Source organism: Carcharhinus amblyrhynchos, chromosome 6 (assembly GCF_965287045.1).
Source record: "Carcharhinus amblyrhynchos chromosome 6, sCarAmb.v2.hapA, whole genome shotgun sequence".
NCBI classification, from domain to species: domain Eukaryota; kingdom Metazoa; phylum Chordata; class Chondrichthyes; order Carcharhiniformes; family Carcharhinidae; genus Carcharhinus; species Carcharhinus amblyrhynchos.
The window spans coordinates 106,912,841-106,935,256 of record NC_137329.1 but is presented as its reverse complement, the minus strand read 5'-3'; the positions used below and the strand labels follow the sequence as shown (position 1 = coordinate 106,935,256).

General features: G+C 40.9%; 1 protein-coding gene across 3 annotated transcripts in view; it reads left to right on the top strand.

Moving 5' to 3' along the window:
• The window catches only part of msrb3 (methionine sulfoxide reductase B3), a 98,699-nt gene that overhangs the window by 53,285 nt on the left and 22,998 nt on the right, over positions 1 to 22,416 (top strand). For all 3 annotated transcript variants that reach the window (XM_080191729.1, XM_080191730.1, XM_080191732.1), the window contains one exon: positions 3,423 to 3,451. In XM_080191729.1, the coding sequence (XP_080047855.1) occupies positions 3,423 to 3,451 (29 nt within the window). The remainder of the gene's footprint in view (positions 1 to 3,422; positions 3,452 to 22,416) is intronic.

Below are 22,416 nucleotides of genomic sequence, written 5' to 3'. Positions count from 1 at the left end.
TTAGCATGTTTGCCTGCAGGCCTCCAGGTGATCCCTCATTCGAAAACCCTCCCCCCACTCCGTGACCACTATACTGTGACCACCCCCCCACCCCTGCCATCTTGCCACCACTCACCTCGACCTGGGTCCCTCCTTGAACTTGTGGCTGTGAATAGTAGAAAGTAGATGCGTTATGTGTTGTCAGACAGAGGCATGCACGGATTTTGATTGCAACCTTGATGTGTAGTATTTCTAGCATCCCCCCGGCTCAGTGAGTTTTCAGGAAGTTCTGCAAAAGACTCCATCTGTGAACCCTTGCGTTGAGTGAAACACTGTAGTTAGTTATTAGTCTGTAGGATTGCATTAAAGTAGGGTCCAGTAACATCCATACTTTTATTTAAGGGAGATTTTGCAACACTCACTGGTTACATAGTGCTCCTAACATCATCCCAATGCATTGGAGAGGTGTAGAATGACAGGAAGTGGATACCAAACTGAAGGACAAGATTGATGAAAGAAGCAGGCTTTAAGAGCCACAGTGTGGCATGGTGGCACAGTGGTCAGCACTGCTGCCTCGCAGCGCAAGGATTTTGGGTTCTATTCCAGCCTTGGGTGATTGTCTGTGTGGAGATTGCATGTTCTCCCCATGTCTGCATGGGTTTTCTCTGAGTGCTCCAATTTGCTCCCAGAATCCAAAGATGTGCGGGTTAGGTTGATTGGCCATGCTAAATTGCCCCTTGGTGTCAGAGGGTCCAGCAGGGTAAATATGTGGGGTTACGGGGATAGGGCCTGGGTGGTGCAGGCTCGATGGGCTGAATGGCTGCCTTCTGCACTGTATGGATTCTGTGATTCTAAAAGAAGGCAAGGGACGTGGAAAATTGCAAAAGTTTTGGAAAGATTTTCTGGAGACTGGGAAACACATAACTTTTACCATATTGGGGTTAAAGGAAGGGGACCCATATTTGATGGAATAGAGTTATACCTCAACATTAAGGAACTGAAATTCTTCTGCTTCCCATCCAGCACATACATTGTTCCCATGTCTGATTCTGATTCATGATTTAGCAAATTAAAAGAAAAAAAAATCAGATCTGGAACATGCATGCTGCACTTGAATTCTTGTCTGAGAATTTGACTTTATGCCATCATTTTCTTGGTGTTGTCTTCCAACTTGATAAAATACTCCAGCAAGAATGACTTGCTTAAACCGTAGTTAAGCAGTTGTGTGGCCTGTGGTGCCCCATGACTGTGAAGCGTTTGTTCCAAGTCCCTTAAGAATACAGCACTTGAGGAAACCAGCAACTTTATTGCATCGTAAGTGGAGATGCAATAAAATTGTGGCTAAAGTCAGACTTTTGGAATTAATCCTGTTATTCTTCTTGCTCCATTTAAGAAAAATTTAGTTTTAGCCCAACATTTACTTGAAATACTATTATAACCTTCAAGTGCACTCCAGTTCTTGCTGTTGCTAGGGTGGGGGTGGAGGGGTGGGGGGGATGTGGAGAAAGGTTAATGCCTCATTCTCAGGTAGTTTAATACATTATATTGAAAGGTCTTTATGCGTGTAACATCCTCTAACTGGGTTCCTGCAGAGCCACTCTTGTATCTTGCTGAGGCAGCTGTGGACAGATATACCACTGAGCATTAATGTGTGATATAAATCTGACCAGAGCATGCTCACTAATTGGTTCGAGAGTCCCATATAGACAATGCTGTCTTGTAACAGCTTGCACGGATAGGTCTAGTCTGAGGGTTAATTCTGCTTGACAGCATATCAGCAGCATCTTGAGTGTAATTACCCAACAGCGGTTTTCCCACAGCTGAATGGAGAGCTTCAAAGGCTCCTGAATTTACAGCTAGTATTAACTTATATCTGAAACATGATGTTCCCACAAGGACAGAATTTTTCCCTTTTAAAATGTATAAATTGCCTAGTCAGATAGCTATGCAACAAATAGTGAGAAAGAATTACATCTGGCTTTGAGCTACTGGGTTTTAAGACTGGGAGAATCCTTACATACTTAGCTAATTAGCAAGTTTTCACAGTGGCCAAGCCTTGTAATGCAATTTAACCTGCATCAATACAGCAGAAATGGGTTAAAATGATTAGATCACAAGCAGTAATGAACAACAAACGTAAAGCAATTATACCACAAATGAGTAAAGTTTAAAAACTAACTCCCTCGCAAGTTTAGATAAAATTGAGAATGTGAGGAAAATACTTGCGTTGCACATTCTTGTACTGTTTTATTTTGTAGCAGGCCAGTCGTGCTTTGGAATTTTAGACCAAGATTTTGAGGGCAATCCACCAATGGTAATATAGGTTAATCCATCGAAACTTATCTTTTTTTAAATTTTTTTTTCTTTTCAGTTTCTTCTTCCCCCTTCTGTGAATGTTGACTGTTGTTGCTGGGGTTTAGTTTATGGGCTTAAGGTGTTCTCTGATACCTTGTTCAAAAGACACTCATCATTTATGGCTACAGGCTAGTGAGCTATTTGACTGTTGATGGCATTGCAACTGAGTTCACTCATAATCCTCACCTGACGTCCACACAAGCAGCTTTCAAGTTGCGGGGGGGGATTGCGGTGGAGTGGGGCTGGAGGGAGAGGGGAGAGTTGGGAGGGGGATTGGAAATGGAACAAAGAACAAAAATTACAGCACAAAAAGAGGCCCTTCGGCCCTCCAAGCCTGCACCGACCATGCTGCCCAACCGAATCAAAACCCTCTACTCTTCCGTGGACCATATCCCTCCATTCCCATCCTATTCATGTGTATTTACTGCCCAGACCACTTAGGATAAGGGATCAGAAGAGAAAATGCTGGAAAATCTCAGCAGGTCTGGTAGCATGTGTAAGGAGAGAAAAGAGCTGACATTTCAAGTCCACGTGACCCTTTGCCAAAGCTCAGGATAAGGCACTGAAGGTAACTTGTGCTATAGAGCATGAATTAGTAAAGAGAAGGGAATTGTAAAGAAAAAGTAAGCATTCCAAACGAATGTGTCATATCATAGCAATGGTGTGGAGTGCCAGCGTTGGACTGGGGTGGGCACAGAAAGCAGATTCACAACACTAGGTTAAAATCCAACCAGTTTATTTGGAATCACAAGCTTTCGGAGCGGTGCTCCTTCAAGATAATATCGTAATTGAGTCTTTGTCTATATATTCCGTGTTTGTGAAACCTATCTCTTCACTCGCCTGATGAGGAGCAGTGCTCCGAAAGCACTTTAATCCGATGTTGTGAGACTCCTTACTATATCATAGCAAAGAAGCTGTGCCAACCCTATATCCCAGGAGGCAAGTTGCCGGAAGCAAATGCTTGATCCAAAATGACTAAATGTTAATCTAAAAGTGAAAACATGTTTCCTTTCTTTATAAAACTTTGCATATTCTGAAAAATTGCAAAGACGTCAATTTTGTAAATGTAATCATCTTTAATTTTGTAGGTCGACAACCAAGTTTGACTCTGGATCAGGTATGTATGATTTTTGAAACTATGTCAGCCAATGTTATTCTTGTGTCTAAATTAAATGCATTTTTAGAGTTTAAAACAAATGTATTGTGAAAATGTTTCTGGCTGAACTTCAAAGCATGGATTTTTCCACTTGTATGGTATTGGGGCGTAAGTTCAGCATGGACACAACTTGGATTGTATGGTGTCATTTGGTATCGTATCTGTCTGGCTCCCCTGGCTCATTGTCAACTGATGCTTTATCCTGAGCTGCTTATCTTGGCAGTTCTTGTTGGTGGTGGTTTGCCAGTGCCGACAATTCTTAGGGGCAGGGTGAGGCATCAAGTGCCCAAGGCTGCCTCAGCTGGAATGGCTACTATATCTAGATGTATCTGTTTTAAAGTGAGTCAAAGCTGCTGTTGTGGAGCCCATGGGGCCCTGGGGTCCAGCTGTGCTGCCAGAAGTGGTGTAACTATGCCAAACTGGGGAGCTTGAGCAGCAAGATTTAAGAGGATATCTATGTAACTGATATCTATGTAACTATTTTTCAACATGGGATGGATATCTTTGGGAAGGAACAATTATGTGGGGTTACTGGGATAGGGCTTTGGTGGGGTTGTTGTTGGTGCAGGCTCAATGGGCCAAATGGCCTCTTTCTGCATTGTAAGTGTTCTATGATTCTATGAATTCTATTTAGGTTCTTCTGTTAATTCAAGTGTAACATCAGTAGGTATATGTGGATTTCAACTGCACTTCTTCCAGGATCATTTACGTTATTTGAGTAAGTCAGATTTTTAAAAGATTGTCGTTAATGAACAGTCAGCACTCCATGAGGTGAGTGGACAATTTGGCTCATTCAGAGCCTCGTTAAAAGTAAACTTTGAAATCTAATGGGGATTTTCCAGATGGCCTCCTGTTTCCCTGCTTGGCAAGGTCAGCTGCTTAGAGATGGGCACTCAGCCCAGTCTTGAGGTCCTGCCTGCCTTGGTGAGGCTGCGATCAAAAGCCACCCTGTGGAGGGGTTCCCCTCTGTACCAGCAACACTGCCTCTGCCTCCCCCACAAACCCCTCGAGGATATCTTCCAGTTACTTACCTCTTACACTGCAGTGGGGCACTTCTCTGAAGCTGCAAGACCTCAGGCCCTTAAACTTTGAGGATCCACTTTTAACTGTTTCCCCTTGCATTTGTGGGAGTCAAAAACTGGCCCAGCTCCTGTTTTCCCCCTCCCGAGGTGAAAATTCAGCCTATTATGAGAGCCATTGAATTAAAGAATTGAAGGACAACTTAACGTATGAAATGAATGCTGCTGTGTGAAATTCAGTCCTCCAATCTCAATAATCCTTGCACATCATGTACTTGGGGAGTACCAATAAAATATTGAAATGAGTTGACGTTGTGTTATTGGGTGAGGGGCAGACCATTTATGTGCTGGCATACATCCTTGAATAGGGGAGATGAAAAATAACTTCCTGCCTTTTATCCTCATGAATTGTGTGCTCCTTTTATTTAAAAAATGTCAAAAATCAACAAATCATTAACAAAATCATGATTGATGACAACACTGAAAATATTACCCAAGTCTCTGGGTCAAGTTTCAAATCAACTGCAGAAAGTTGCAGACCATTCAGTTGAGTATAGTCTTTCTTCAGCTCTGCATGCACAGTGTGCAAAATAAATTGACTGCATTAGAATTTTAAATACAAAATGCTGGCATTTCCATTTTTTATCTGGATTCTGCAAGCTCAGTGAATGGAACGCTGGACATTTGTACAATGCTCTTGTTGGAGTGATGGATTAGGAAGTGCAATGAAAATTAACACTCTTGCTTCAATACATACCTGTGTGTCCTCTGAGAATGTTGTGGCATACCAATCCCTTTGTTTAGAAAATGCAATCAAATTTGTAGACATAGGATATAGTCAGAAGCTGCATTCCTGGAGAATATAGTTCTAATACACTTTTGAGAACTGATATGTTCTACATTTAACTTGCATTTTTGTTTTTTAAAAAAAATAAAATTTTAACACCTCATGAATTTAATTAACAATTTTTTTTAAGAAAAGTTGAAATAAGCAGTCCTCATTGTTAAAATTTTCATTTGAAGATTTTATTCTAAAATCTGTAACTCCACAGGTGTTAAACTGTTTCGCTACTGTTACCAATGCTAATAAATGCACGTTACTGCACTAGTAATCCAAAGAATGTGAGTTTAATCTCACCACAAAGCTCTTGAATTGTTGACACGACTAATGATCGAGACATTGTGCCTGCTGACAACATCCAGTGCAGTTGACCCTGCAAAGTTCATGTCATCAACATCTAGCACTGACTCACCTAGTCATAGTCAAGGTCAAGGTCTTCCACTCTTCCGTCCACAGCTATGTCGTGCCCAGCAGAACAACTTCTTCAGAAGTAGGAGGACATTAGTATGGGAATGGCGGAAATGGCACTGAAAATCCTCAATGTTGACTCCAGAATCCAAGTTGTCTCATGGTTTCAGGTCAGATGGGGGCAATGCCAACTTCTGCTAATTGTTACCTACTACTCTCAACTCTTGAATCAGTACTTGGGAGGGAGCACTGAGATTAACCCATCCAGAAAAGTGGATTGTTGGTACTAATCAAGTTGAAGGAATAACTTCATCTTTGTCATTTTACTTGCTGCAGCCCATGCTCTGAGTGGCCTTGGGCATTGTCCTTGAACTCCCCCACCCAGTGGTGTACAATGCTGAATGATGTACCATCCATGGGAAGCACTGTGACAACTCAAGGCTTCTCTTGCAGTGCCTCCAAAACCTATGACTTTCACCTCCATGAAGAGCAAGAGTGGTAGGTTTTTATGAACACATCACCTCTAGAGCTCTACATTAGAATTGTGGGAGCAAAGGTGCACAATTACCCCGGCACGATTAGGGATAGCAGTAAATATCAGTATTGGCATGAAAAACGATATACTAATAGCACAGGTTGCCTGATACTGGCTCCTTGAATGATGAAGCAGTGTTTTGTAAAACAAAAACAAGTGTCAAATAAAATTAAAGCAACCAAAGATGCTTACTTGTAATCAATTAAAATATAGCATTCAGGTAATCCTATTAATGATTCTCATAGCTTGGTTTAAAAGTAAGCAAGCTTGAAAGCATATTTGATTCCATTTTCAAGTATTTTTATAGCAGGGAGTAACAGTAAATTTTGTTACTTTAATTTTATCTCCCATTTTCTGACCTGATGTTTGACATTTGATCAGTTAAGTTAACCTAACCTCAGAAATGCACAATTTTCTGAATATTTCTTTACAGCTGTACAGGTGACCTGTCTCCATAGATATTAACTTTTGGAATCCATGTAAGAGAATAAATTGTCTCATTAACAATTGGGAGATTTTTAGTTTAAAATGATTCCCAATATGAATAGTTTCTGTGTCAACAATTTTCCCATTTGAAAACATAATCAGCCATTTAGCCCACCAGTGACCAGAATTGTCCAGCCTTTCATGCCAGCAGCATCTTCTGGTCCTACTGACAGTCCTCGCCCACTACAGGTCTTCCAGCAGCGAGGGGTACATTCAACCAGAAACCCCGTTGATAACAGAAGATCTCCACCACTGGGCAATGGTGGGCTGCCACCAGCAGGTTGGGTGGGATGTTCCACCCAATGTTTTGAAGAAGCGGCCATTCTTCATGTGTGAGTCCAGACAACGGCCTCGGGCAGGTTTGACAGCAAGAACGGAAAACATCGCAAGAAGACCGAAGTCGAGTGTCATGGTGGGCTAAAGGGAGGAAGCAAATATCCCCTCCTCTATCAGTGACAGTCTGTGTTTCTCACCGACTTCATTGTAATAAATTAGTGTGTCATTATTGGGCTAAATGCTTGACACATGCCAAATGTGTCAGAACCGTGTGATGTACGACTGGTCTCAGAAGGTGTGCACCTCACGAGCAGTATTCCAAGGGAAGCTTTAGAGATGAGCACAGTCCTCACAGTGCAGCTCTGCGTTCAGGGAAGAGAATGATGCAGGAGGTGTGCTGAAGTGAATAATGTTTCCTGGTGTGCACAAAATGTGCAGGGATGCCCTTTAAATATGGTGTCCAGATCGCCAAAGCACTGAGTTGAAGGCAGGGAGGGCTAATCAGTCACCGCCCTCCAGCGATACAGAGTGAAATTTATATCTGTCTTTTTCATCTAAGCCCTGCACTGTATGGCATTAAAAAGTCCCCACTACCATCAGCAGGTTCAGTTACGCTTTTCCTGCCCAGTGTTGAACTTTGCCGAGGTGTGAGTGGGTTATACACCCATGGAGAGAATCGCAATTGGTTCCAATTCCGTCTTTATCAGATTCCCACAAGTAATTTCTAGAGAGGGTGGGACTCACTCAACAGTGATTAGATGTGGGAAACATAGCTGTTCTTTTTCCTCCCTCTAGCCCAATGACAAGGCCAATCAAGGAGCCCCCATTACAATACAGATGATATCAGCTAATTGAGCACAATGTTGCGATCTCTGTAGACACCAACAACACTTGAAAAGAAATTTGAACCCCCAGTTCATAGCTGAAAGAATGATACGTCAGGATTTCAAACTTTACTTTAACAAGTAACTTAAAACAACTACTAATTAACCACTAACTTTGTACAAAATATATGCTTTAAACCATGAAAAGGTACATTCCATTTTATACTAGCTACACATCACACTTCCTTCAGAATTACAGTTCTTATACCAGACAATCCACTGTTGCTTCCGCTGAGTTTGCAATTTCCTGTTTTGCCAAGTAGTAACTTCAACCGACCATCTTCAGGCACTTCCTTTTAGTTTTCTGAAAGTTTCCTAAATCCAATATGGACAGTAAAGCCTGGCTGATGATTATTCCCCTCTGGCCATGCCAGGTTGAATCTCCTGAGAACCCTGAGATAACTACTATTTGCTCTGCAAATAGAGACCGCCTCGCTCCCATATCCAGCTGTGGTAGTTTGCAAAACCAAGCAGCATCTCTTCTCTGCTGACCAGACAAAAACTGCTATCTGTGATATTCATTGACTTGCAGGGAAGCCTGTAACCTGATATCAAAAGCAACTTCCTCTGCACGCTTCCCCATGGCAGCATGAAACAGATTAAACTTCCATCCAGGTGGAAGTTCTAATTATTTATTCTTGATCTCAACCCTCTTTCATTTTGTAGGCAAATGGGACAGTTTGCAGCACAACTGTTTTTACATCCTGATACTTCTGACACCTTTCTGGGACTTTGGGAGACTTGAGGGTCTAAAATTGTGAACTTGGAGACAGCTGCCAATATCTCCAATCACTTTTGCACTATTACCTCAGTAACAACAGCTGGGCCTCCCTTTTTACTTGAACTGCCTCAGGCCCGTTGCCAAGCAGACTTCAGAACAGATCACATGACACCCCCTCCCCATTTTATCTTAAAGACACGGTTCCAAAACATAACAATCTTATAATTGTAACACAGACTATGAAGCAATCCTTTAGCCTTCCGGCTTGTGTGGCCTGGTACTCCACCAGACAGTGCCTTTGGTATTAGGTCACTGGGGGAGCTCCTTTAGAAGATCTTTAAAAAAAAGACTCCACATTATAGCTGCCAAGCAAATTTTCTACTCAAGCAACAGAAATTTGAAAGAAAGCATTGTTTCAAATCATTTTAAGCCTGAAGTATTTCTAGTCATGTATCCTGTAGCAGGTGGTCCTCGGTAAGTGAATTTCATGGTTAGAACTTCAACTCCTCCAGTTCTTTTTGATTTGTGTTTTACTGCCTTGGCAGAAAACAGTTATCTGGGAGATAATTTCAAAGTTTTTGTTTTGTCCATAGTAGGAACTAACCATGCATCATTATCCACACATAAAACTTTAATGTATGAGATCCATTCACATTAGTTTTACGCTAGTGCAGTAGTTGTAGCACAGAATGAGTCAGTGTAGGTTTAAAAAGTGATAATACGTTACAGAAAACCTTTTGACATTGCTCTTGCTGTCATTTTCGCTGCAGTGTAGGGAAGCTTTTGATACTGAGAGACCTCTGTTAGGTTCTCTAAATGTACATCAGATGTTTTCCTTGTATAGATTAGTTGGACTGTCACATGTTGGAGTTCTTCTGGATCCCTATCATTCCAGCTTGAACGAAATTCATTAGAACTTGGTCTTGCAGATGAAATGTACTAATGTTGAAATTTCAGTGCACAGAACTGTGGAACTGCCGTCGTGTCTGTGCACGCTTCAAAGAAAAACCCAAATGATTTCCAAACCAAGCGCTCTGGCATGAAGAGGTATGAGATTACGCAACCTTTTTTGGACCCTCTCAGTGTGGTGTAACATGAACCTGATGTGAAGCCACATTTAAAGAGCACTCAGACTTTTGGTTGTCACCTTTTCAATGCCCATGTTTCCCCACAGGCAGCACTATGCCTAATAATGTAATTTCTTCAGCTGCTTTCTACTCTTAGGGTATCAATCTAAAGCCGCTTCAGGAAGCGGTATCTGCTCTCTTTTGCAGGTATTAATTTGTTGGGGTACAACCCCATTGTTGCTAGCACCCTCCAGTATCTTGCCCATTGTGCATCCAACTAGTATACACCAATCCTCTATGACCTTACTGATGCCATTACAGGGATCACTGGTTATATTTCCAACCTTCCAGCTGCTTCCCAGGTACCGTGCACACACCTGTATGATACATTGCTGGTGGTCACGGGCTATCTGGTTTGAGTGGCACCCCATTGTGTTAATAAAGGCCCCTGGCTGCCCTGCTGGTGCCTTGATGGTGACATGGGTGTAATCAATGACTTGTCTTGCCCCTCACCAACCCGTGAAAAACCTGCCATGGCCGCAAAACCTCTGGCTCTTTCCACCCGATTAATGTTGCCAGCAGTGAAGGAAATAAATGGACAAAATGTGTCCGCTGTAAAAATGTTCACACAATGATCTGCTGCAGGCTGCGTTATGCCACTCATGGCATCACAATCCAATGTTGTCACATAGCCCAGAGGGCTACACTAGTCCCATATTCAGAGCATAAAATTCAGCCCCTGGAGCAGGAATGGAACCTGGAATCTTGTGATTCAGAATATCACTGACTGAGCTACAGTTGATGATCAATGAACATAGAATCCCTACAGTGCAAAAGGAGGTCATTTGGCCCATTGAGCTTGCACCGACAACAATCCTACTCAGGCCCAATCCTCATAACCCCATGTAAACACCCCGCATCCCCCTGACACTAGGGGACAATTGAGTATGGACAATCAACCTAACCTGCACATCTTTGGATTGTGGGTGGAAACTGGAGAACCTGGAGGAAACCCACACAGACACTGGGAGAATGTGTAAATTCAACACAGTCACCCGAGTCCGGAATTGATTCCAGGCCTCTGGCACTGTGAGGTAGCAATGCTAACCACTGTGCCACCATGCAGCCTCTACTTATTGACACAGGCTATGGAGAACAAGTGGTTGCCTCACAAATCAGCTGGAGAAATATTGTGTGGTGCCAGAAGACACAGATGGAATGGATAAAAATACATTTTTAAATAAGAAAAATGTATTGAAAAGAAAACCTAAGAATCTACTCACTTAAACCTCAAGCACCAATGGAAGGAAAATAATTCCATGTTTAGAACCTCCCCCTATTGCCTTGTATTTAAATCTATTGGGCAGCACGCTGACACAGTGGTTAGCACTGCTGCCATACAGCACCAGGGATCTGGGTTCAATTCCCAGCTTGGGTCAATGTCTATGTGGAGTCTGCCTGTTCTACCCATGTCTATGAGGGTTTCCTCTGGATGCTCTGGTTTCCTCCCATAGCCCAAAAGATGTGCTGGTAAGGTGCATTGGACCAGCCAAATTCTCCCTCCATGTAGCGATTAGAAAATTTTCACAAAACTTTGGCAGTGTTAATACAAACCTACTTGTGACAATAATAAATAAATTTTAAACTTTAGTGCTCTTACGATACCGAGTCAAATTGACTTGAAAGACTTTAAGTTTAGTTTCTAGTCTGTGCTCAGTAGCTGATCTAAGTTTAAGGTGCACAACAAAAGGTTTCCAAGCTTACCACTGAAGGAGGGGAATATTAAGCCTGTCTTCCTTTTTTTGACTTTATTTAATATTGTCACATGTATTGGTATACAGTGAAAAGTGTTGTTTCTTGTGTGCTATACAGACAAAGCATACCATTCATAGAGAAGGAAAGGAGGGTGCAGAATGTAGTGTTACAATCATAGTTAGGGTGTAGAGAAAGATCAGTTTAATATCAGGTAGGTCCATTCAAAAGTCTGATGGCAGCAGGGAAGAAGTTGTCCTTGAGTCAGTTGGCATATGATCTCAGACTTCTGTATCTGTCCCCAGATACAAAAGAAGAAGGTGGAAGAGAGAATGTCCGGGGTGCGTGAGGTTCTTGATTATGCTGGCTGCTTTTTTTGAGACAGCAGGAAGTGTGAGCAGAGTCAATGGATGGGAGGCCGGTTTGTGTGATGGACTGGGATACGTTTACAACCCTCTGTAGTTTCTTGCAGTCTTGGTCAGAGCAGGAGCTGTACTGAGCTGTGATACAACCAGAAAGAAAGTTCCTGAATATAACCTACCAGATGTTAGGTTGGATCCAGTGTGATTGGAGTATCCTCACATTTAAATTACTGCAGAGGTCACACTCAAATAGCAATTTGGACAAGGGTTGGCGGGGGGGAGCTGAGCACCTTTGGAACATTATCCCTGTGATGGGCAGTGCCTTTGGAAGAAGTGGAGAGAAAATGAGCAGCGAGGCTTGTCATTTGAAAGCAGAACCATTCTATTTGATCAATTGCCTCGCACCAGGAAATCAGAAATAGTTCATTTTTTAAGAAGTAATGCTTCCCACTGCTCAAGTTTATTTCACCAGAATCAATAATAAATCAAACATTTTAAAGGGTTTTTCACTGCTGTGACAAATGCATCCTGTTAACTTTATATTTTTCAATCCAAACAATGGTTGTCCACTTGAGGTCCTTGTCCTTTCCAAGTATAAACATTGTAGAAAAGAGTGCCTATCTATCATTGGTTTACTCCTGCAATATCGGCTTTTTATCTTAAGCTAAGCTTTTTGTTGCTTTGTTGGGCGGCTAACCACACAATGTTGTAAACTTTCATTAAACAGGTTGTTTTCATTAACATGATCAATGGTCGTTCATGTCATGATTCTACATAGCCAGGAGATGAGACTGTCTGCATCGTCTTTTATCTCCCTGCTATAATTTACTGTAAAGCACTGTTTTGTAAGTGAGAAAATGGAATGTGACCCTAAAGCACTGTTTTTTTTTTGTGATAGGTGCAAGTCTGAATTTGTACGTCAAGAAATTGCTAATGGGGAAATAAGAATTAACTAGTTTTATTTCCTATTCTTTTCTGCCTTGGTGGTGGCCTTATGTGCTTTAGCCTATCAACTGTTGTTGGTTTTATTGTTTGGAAGGCAAAAGTGAGGTACATTTTGTAAAATAAAAGTAGAGAATTAAGTATTTGACCATTCTGACCAAACTTTAAAACGCCTGCCAGATAGGAGTAAATTGATGGGCACTAGTGGTCAATTATTTTCAAAAGCTTGTTTTAACGAACATTATCTGAAATTCCTTTGATAAGTCTGTCAAAATATTAAGTTTTACAGTAGAGGCTTGACGTTTTTAATCATACTGTATCCACATTTTTTTATTTTGCTCTATAATGATACAGATATCCGGACTGATTTATCAGAGAAATAAAGTTCTATCAGTATTAATATATGGTTGTTAAATGAGCAATCTATGCAGTTGTAAAATAAGACGTTATCCCGGGAACTGGAAAGGAGCAATAAAAACAAGTTCGTTATTGCTTCTATTTTTGCAATTGTTCCTGTTTACATTTTTACCCCAATTTTTGGTCTTATACTGAGGCATAGTGCAGCAGACAAGAAATTAATTCTTACAAACTGATGAAAATAAATAATTTTATGTTTTGTTTTTCATAATTGTAGACAAACTGTATGAATTGACAAAAGGACCTAATCAGTGACAAAATGAAACTACAAAACGCCTGACAGTCAATGTTTTCTTGTTCAAATGAGACTAAATGAAAAATAATGATTTTCATTCCTTTATTAAAGTTTCTTAGACAAGATTAGAATTTCATAGAAGATACAGCCAGATCTTAATTCATTTACTTATATAATTTGACTTTTGCACGCTACTTAGTATTGGAATAGGTTTTAAAAAAGTCCCGATTTTACAGTTTTAATGATGGTGAAAGTGTAAGCGTTCACTGTAATTCCTCAAATGACAGTAATTTCTGTAATCTGTACATGTGCAGATAAAAGTGGAAGTGCATAAGTTACTATGCTTTTCCACAGGATGCCCTGCTCTGCAGATGGCATTCTTTTTTAAAACTTTATTCATGAGATGTGAGTGTAACTGGATTTTTAACAGTGCACTGATCAGTGTTCATAATCACTCCTGAGAAGCCTCTCTGGCCTTGACAATTTAATTTTCTATTTGTGGAATGTAACATTTCCACATTAATGATAGGCACACACTTGTAAAAAAGAAAAAGTTTATGATGTTTCACCCGTTCATAGAATCCCTACAGTATGGAAGGAGGCCATTCGGCCCATTGAGTATGCATCGACTCTCTGACAAAGCATCTTACCCAGGCTCTTTCCCCTATCCTATCTCTGTAAACCCCACACATTTACCATGGTTAAACCATCTAACCGACATATCTAGGGACACTAAGGGGGAATTTAGCATGGTCAATCCACCTGACCTGCACATCCTCGGACACTAAGGGACAACATTACTCCAATCCCAAAAGTATATCCTAATTGTTTATTTTGCCTCTGTAAATTGATATTAAAAGGCGAAGGTAATCAGAACATTTCACTTTCTCTTTGTCTGTGAGAATTGTCTTGAAGAATTTTTAGCATGATTAGCTACCTACGTTGTTCAATGGTATCACTGATGCTGAACATTTAGCAATCCCCTTGTTTATTTATTAGTGTCACAAGTAGGTTTACATTAACACTGCAATGAACTTACTGAGAAAATCCCCTAGTCACCACTCTCCAGCGTCTGTTCGGGTACACTGAGGGAGAGTTTAGTCTGGCCAAAGCATCTACCAGCACATCTTTCGGATGGTGGGAGGAAACCGGAGCACCCGGAGGAAACCCACACAGGCATAGGAAGAATGTGCAGACTCCGCACAGACAGTGACCCAAGCCAGGAATCGAACCCAGGTCCCTGGAACTGTGAGGCAGCAGTGCTAACCACTGTGCTACCTTAATTCAGTGTTGCTGACTAAAAGAATCGTGTAGATACAACAGACAACAATTTCCTATTAAATAATACAAATTCTGATACATTCCTGATGCAAAGTGTGCGTGTGCGCAGTTGGTGGAGGGGATGCAGGGGGACTGTAAAATTGTATTATATGAGGGGTGCATGCTTACACAGTGACTCCTCCCCCATTAGAGTCTAGTTGCTAAGAGGAAATCCAGAAAAAGGATGCTAAATATCTCAATGTATCATCATCTCACAGTTATTTCTTGAGATATTTTTGAAAATTGTGCAGGAAATCATTAATATTCCCTGTGTTGGAAAGGGAATAAGTCAGGTCCAAGAGCTGTCACAGAGTTTGTCATTGCGTTGATTATCTGGAATATTCCAAATTCAATCTCCAGGCAGTATTGAAAGGTGAAAGTGGGGCCATAGCCATTACTGGGGAAGAGGGAAATTGCCAGAGTTCTGCACTGATTACAGTGACCATTGTAGAATTTTTCTTTAAAGACATCCAGTGTGAACAGATTTGGCTCAGTTATGATTTTCTCTGCATTCAATTAGCCTGTCAACACCCATGTCTGGGTTCACCGATGTTGGTGCAACCATCTTTGTAAGCAGTCAACAACTTTAGAATGGAGAGAAGAGCAATTGTCAGATTTAATTAGTGAAGAAAAATTGGCATAATTTTTCCCCCAATTATACTTTTCCTCATCTGAAGGGGCTTCTTCCCTGGCAACTTGTGCTTTCTATCATATTCTCAGAATCATAATTAAGAGCAGAAACCCTAGCTAAATCTCTTCCTCTACTTATCCCAGGAAAGCTGGGGCCAATTACAGTACCAAACTGCTCCCTCAGCTGAGACCCACTAAATCTTCAAGGGAGCAAATAATATTTCTACTTAATCTTCTATTTAGCTGATACATTCTACTGCTAAAATAGTACAAATACAATGCTCTTAATATTGTAGCTAATAATCTCAGATCACTGACTGTGGTATGTTTGCGGCCAGTAGTACTTTGTATATAAACCCAAATGTGGATCCATCCTAGTCTTGGATCAAATGGAGTTTCCCCCATGTGTGTCTCAAACAAAGCAGGCTGGGCACGAGACCTGGCTATGATTTTTAGCATGCTTTAATAAAGTAGGCAACCACATTCATATTCAACAACATTTGAGGAAAATTAATTCAAGCTTCTGAAAGTTTCCAAGAGGACAACAGGCCTCCCATTTCTTCCTGCATTCTTAAAATTAGCCTCCATGCTACTCTAGATCGGAGGAAGGATGTGCTGGCCTTGGAGTGGGTCCAGAAGAGGTTCATGAGAATGATCCCCAGACTGAAAAGCTTGACGTATGAGGAATGTCTGAGGACTCTTAGTCTGTACTTGTTGGAGTTTAGAAGGATGTGTGCGGGGGGAGGAGGAATCTCATTGAAAATTACAAAATACCAAAAGGCCTGGAAAAATGTTTCCATTAGTAGGAGAGACAAGGATCTGAGGGCACAACCTCAGAGTAAAGGGACAACCCTATAGAACTGAGATGAGAAGAAATTTCTTCAGCCGAAAGGTGGTGAATCTGTGGAATTCATTGCCACAGAAGGCTGTGGAGGCCAAGTCATTTGAGTGTATTTAAGACAGAGATAGATAAGTTCTTGATTGATAAGAGGATCAAAGGTTGCGGGGAAAAGGCAGGAGAATGGGTTTGAGAAACTTATCAACCGTGATTGAATGGCGGAACAAACTCGACGGGCCAAGTGGTCTAATTCTTCTCCTATGTGTAACCGTCTTGTGGATTGCCAACCTAAATTGCTGCGAGTTGGTCTCCCTCAGGTTGACACCTGACTTTGAAATCATTCTGTCACCTTTGTAGCAGTGCAAAAGCAGGAAACAGCTACCTGAGGCGCAGAAATTCCAGTATAATTAAGTGGCATTTCAAACTGCAGGACTTTAGGATTCTTTAAAATCCAGAACATTTTGACTATTTAAAGGAAGCCTTGGAACATGATAGAAAATAAAACATTTACCTCGTCTCAGCTATGCAGGAGTTTTGTTTCCCAATTTGATCGTTGAATCAGGCCATTTTTAAGAATGAGCTCGTTGCATTATCAGTTTCTAACAAACAGAATCACCACCGTAGCTGCTCAAGTCTTGGCTTCTGATTTTCAAAATGTCAATATGGGTCTTTCTGGTGCTTGTTTTATTAAATTTGATACTTTCCTAACTATCCCCTTACATTTTTTAATAGTTTCTGCTACAGTCAAGAAAGATGTGTGCGGTTTAGAATTGTGTCGACCATTCTGCCAGCATTACCGTAATAGCGACGCACCAGGCCAACCTTTTAAAAACACAAAATATAGCTTTCAGCATCATGCAGGCCAAACTGCCTTTTAATATATGTTGTATTTACAAAATGTTCTCGCTGTTATCACATTTTTTTTCTGCATTATGGTTTATTTATGTAAGGCCATTGTAAAATTAATGGATTCCAGGGACAGGAGGAATAGGAAGTGATAGCAGTCATCTTAAAAGCATTCAGAGTTAACCTAGACAATAACAAAGGCATGTGCATTCCAGTAACTGGTAATGAGGAATGGGGGGGTGGGATTTAAAGGTTTTAAAAGAATCTGGTGTAGTGGAAAGGAAATAAGGAGGACAGATGAGTGAAGCCAGAACAAATGAACATGGGAGAAAGCTGAAACATAAAAGTGTGTTCTTTACTATGGTAAAAGAATATACACATCAAAGGCCTTGCCCTGTCGAAGAATGAAGTGAGAACAATCATCACATTAATGGTGACATCATCTCCAAGATGGTAACAATATTTGGCTCTGTATTTGAAGTAATGTCTTGAAAGTGTGGAAAATTTTAATATGGACATCACATCTTAATCAGTAATACATTCAAGTAGACTACAGCTTAGAAATTGAATTGTACTGCAGCCTCTTTGTAAGTGGGTCAGTGCAAGTGACGAAGTGCGCACCTCCATTTTATGGCAATAGTGTGGTGCCTGCCATATCGATTCATGCTCCTTCATAGGCACCCAGGATCTGCAGCTAAAACAGGTGTTAGAAACAGGCTATTTGTTTTGAGCCGGGGTCCAGACCCCATATCACCAGGTCTCAGTGTCGGAGACCTGGGTTCAATTCCGGCTCAGGTCCCGATATGTGTGGAGTTTGCACGTTTCCCCCCAAATCTGTGTGGGTTTCCTCCCACAGTCCAAAGATACGCAGGTTAGGTGGATTGACCATGCTAAATTGCCCCTTAGAGTCAGGGGGATTTGCAGGGAAAATACATGGGGTTATGGAGGTAAGGTCTGGATGGGTTGGTGGTCGGTATAAACTCAATGGGCTGAATGGCCTCTTTCTGCACTAGGAATTCTATATAATCTCTTCGGCGCCTGAGGCTTGATACAATATTTACAAAGTTAGCCAGTTTACAGGCCACACTTTGTGTTCGCCATCTGATTCAAACTGGTGGCAGGTTCCCAGGACTGAAGGGACCTGCACATCTTTCGACTGTGGGAGGAAACCGTAGCACCGAAAGGAAACCCACGCAGACATGGGGGCAATGAACAGACTCCACACAGACAATCACCCAACTCCGGAAGTGACCCCAGGTCCCTGACGCTGAGAGGCAGCAGTGCTGACCACTGTGCCACAGAGATTAGAAAAGATAGCATGACTGGAATGAAATGAAGGCATATAAAGAATGGAATGCTCTAGGAAAAAAGCTAAATCCACATAAATGATTTAATTATGGGTGCAATTGTATTCTGGTAAAGACCTATTGGTTAACAAGGTAGGGAATCGGCTGCTGTCAGTGGTGGTAGAGGCAAACTCACTGGGGTCTTTTAAAAGACTTCTGGATGAGTATATGGGAATTAATGGGATTGGGAGTTGCAGATAGTTCTATGACTTGGTAGGTATGGATGTGATCGGTGCAACTTGTGGGCCGAAGGGCCTGTTTGTGCTGTAGTGTTCTATGTTCTATGAAATCCATTGTATTGAGAGGTATGATTAGATCTGTACAGAATTGAATGCATTTGTATGATTAGATCTGTATAAAAGACAACTGTAACAGAACAACTGGGAGCAGATCCTTCTGATTACTCCTAATGGCCATTGTAAGTGCAAAAAAAGTAACATTGTGTGGATTTGCCACAATGTAGGTTGTTCTTTAATTTTTTTTAACATTTACATGGAATATGGTTCTGTGAACATTGATAGCCAATACATTGCTCACATGGTGGCATTTTTTTTGCACATCAAGTTAGTCCAGTTTTGTCCATACCCAGAATCCATACATGCTCTGCCATCAGCAGTCACTGGATAATCAGGATTTCTTTCCCCAACCCCATCCTCAGAGGACACCTGAGATTCATTCTTAACATTTAACCTGGCTGAAATCCACACAAGACAGCAATTAACCTGAGACTTTCCTAATCGAGGACAAAGGAATTAAACTTTCATAAAGGTCATATTCATCGTGGCTATTGTAAATTATCTGATTCAAAGCTATGATTTCCAACAATCAGGTTAAAAATAATGCCAGCCTTTGAAAAAACATTTACAAACTAGCAATGCAGCATGTACTCCTAGGAGAGGGTTTGACAGAAGAGAACTCATTTTTAGCAGTTCTTAGTCATGAGCTAGGCTTTGCCACTTCAGAGAAACTGAGAAGTATGATTCATCCACATCTGGGAATGGATTTGGAATACATCTGTATTCATTTTTAAAAAATTATAATTATAGAAGAATTATTTTTGCTGCAACCCAATTTTGTAGAAATCTCAAGTTTCAGATCCTAATATACTAGTTTTCCTCTCTCAGTTTGATGATCTCTTCTAATGAATACATATGAGGCTTTTGATATAAAAAAATCTTTCATATACAGCAGTGTCTTTATCAGTTTAATTAAATAGGCCTGCCACAAAGACAAGGTTCTTGCAAGCCAAATGCAGAAGAAGGAAAATGCTTTAACACTGCACTTGGAATTTGGGGATGGCATGTTGACCTTTGTCTAAATGCAAGGTCATTCTTTCTGTGCAGTACCACCGGTGTTTGATTAATAGGATAAAATTGAACATTTGGTAATTTCAGATAAGTTGCTCTAAAATTGTATAGTACAATAGGGCAATAATTAATTTGCCTTAAATTAGGATCTTTGCTATCAGAGTTGGAACACAATTGCTAACAGTTGTATAGCATGAGTCAAAAGAAAATCTGCAGCACTTTTTTTTTGTTTCCTTGAACACAAATGTACGTAATGATGTATGTGATAGTGTGGGACAAATGTGAAAAATATATCTTTTGATTTACTATTGTCGCATGTGTTGGGGTACAGTGGAAAGGATTGCACATACCATTCATAGAGTACATAGGGGAGAAGGAAAGCAGACGGTGCTTAATGTAGAAAAATAAACTTAATATAAGGTAAGTCCATTCAAAAGTCTGACAGCAGCAGGGAAGAAGCTGTTCTTGAGTCAGTTGATACGTGACCTCAGACTTTTGTATCTTTTTCCCGACGGAAGAGGTGGAAGAGAGAATGTCTGGGTGCGTGGGGTCCTTGATTATGCTGGCTGCTTTTCCGAGACAGTGGGAGGTGTAGACAGAGTCAATGGATTGGAGGCTGGTTTGAGAGATGGACTGGGCTACATTCACGACCCTTAGTAATTTCTTGCAGTCTTGGTCACAGCAGGAGCAATACCAAGCTGTGATTCAATTGGATAAGATGCTTTCTATGGTGCATCTGTAAAAGTTGGTGAGTGTGATAGCAAACATGCCGAGTATCTGATTGCCAGTTGCAATTTTGTATACAAGTTATGTGCAAAGGCTCAACCATATCTTAAAGCAAAATGGCTATGCCTGATCATTAAGTATTCATATTAACTTATCTGCTGTGTGAAGTTGAAGAAAGGAAAATATGGGTAAGACTTGGTCTTGTCCTAGCTCCTTGATTTTGCAAATGTACAGGGGTTTTGTTTTATATGTCATATTCTAGCAATACAATTATCTAGCAAGTTGATCAGGGGATGATTTTGGGAGAGGTTTCATTTTGTGTTTAAAATCTTGAAACAAACGGGATGATCCATCACTTGCAGCAGAGTGTGATGAATATTTACAGTTGCATATGTTCATATGGGAATTATGACACAAGCAATTCTTTTAAAAGAAATACAGAACTGAGTCGCAGATAGCTCAATATTTATAAATTCCATTGAGCATTTAACACAAAAGATGTAGAGTACTTGAGGTTCTGTCTTCTATTTGTCAATGCAACTCCACAGTGGACCACCAGCACATGCAATGTACGTGAGCCAAGCTCATTCCTGCTGAAATGCCTCGTCTTCCCTCGATGTATCCTCTGTTATGACCACATGAGAGTTGTCTCCCTTCTATTCAGGCCCTCGGTCAGTCACAACAAAGGCTCAAGTTTCTTTTTCATGAGGATATGCCTTTCGGAATCTGAATATGTTTAACTATTTGTGCAGTGAACAATAAGGAGCCAATCAAACAAGGTTTTCTTGAACTAAAGAAAGAGCAAATGTATTAAACCTGGAAAATAATAATAAAAATGCAATGTCAAAATAAACACACAAACACATATCAGAAATAAGGAAAGTTAAAGTGCAATAAAAAAAAGGGGTTGACTTTTCTGGAGGCATGGATTTTAGATGTTGCCATTGATTTACGTTAGCTGGTTCCTTGGGTGTGGTCAGATGCAAAAGATGTTGTCATTAATACAAGAGCTCAGTGGGTTTCTGATAGTTGACTCCTTGAACAGGATGACACACACTTCTTCCAAAAAGAACAGAAGGGAGCACAGTTTTTCAGCTCATTTCTTCAGCTAAAAACCCTATTGACACCCTGTGTCACATGCAATCTCTCTACAGCCACTGTAGTCTGGCCTGTGTGGCACAGTGGTTAGCACTGCTGCCTCACAGCACTAGGGACCTGTGTTCAATTCCCGGCTTGGGTCACTAACTGTGTGGAGTTTGCATGTTCTCCCAGTGTCTGTGTGGGTTTCCTCTGGGTGCTCTGGTTTCCTCCCACAGACCAAACATATGTGGGTTAGGTGAACTGGCCACAGTAAATTGCCCCTTAGTGTCAGGGGGACTAAATACAGTAAATATATGTGGCTATAGGGATAGGGCCTGGAGGGATTTTGGTCTTTGCAGACTCGATGGGTCGTATGGCCTCCTTCTGCACTGTAGGGATTCTATATTATACTTCACCCATTGTGCATTTCCGAAGGGTTTGGAGTGGGTCTGCCTGTGACAGATATCAATATTCAATATCCAGCACCTGCATTTAAATATCTCTTCCTTAGTGAGGCGTGTCATCGGATCTTTGAATTATAGAGAATGTCTCTTGCTGAGAGTATCTTGTTTGTCTCTTCACCTTCACCCTGGAAGGTGACCTTGCATTTTCAAATAGTTCTATTCGTCCCATTTCAAATTGTAAAATCTCCAGTCAGTTGCATTTTCAAACTTGAAGGGCATCATCTCCTGACACTTAGAACAGCTGAAAAATTAATACGAGTGGATGCCAACATTTAATTGAGAAAATATCATGATCTTTCAGTTCAAAATTGAAAATAAACTAGGTGACCATTTCATTTAAAGTGCTTCAGAATTAATTTTGTTTTTGCTTTTTCCCACATTGTGTCTTATAGGGGAAAGGCAAATTTAGGAGTACATTTTCTTC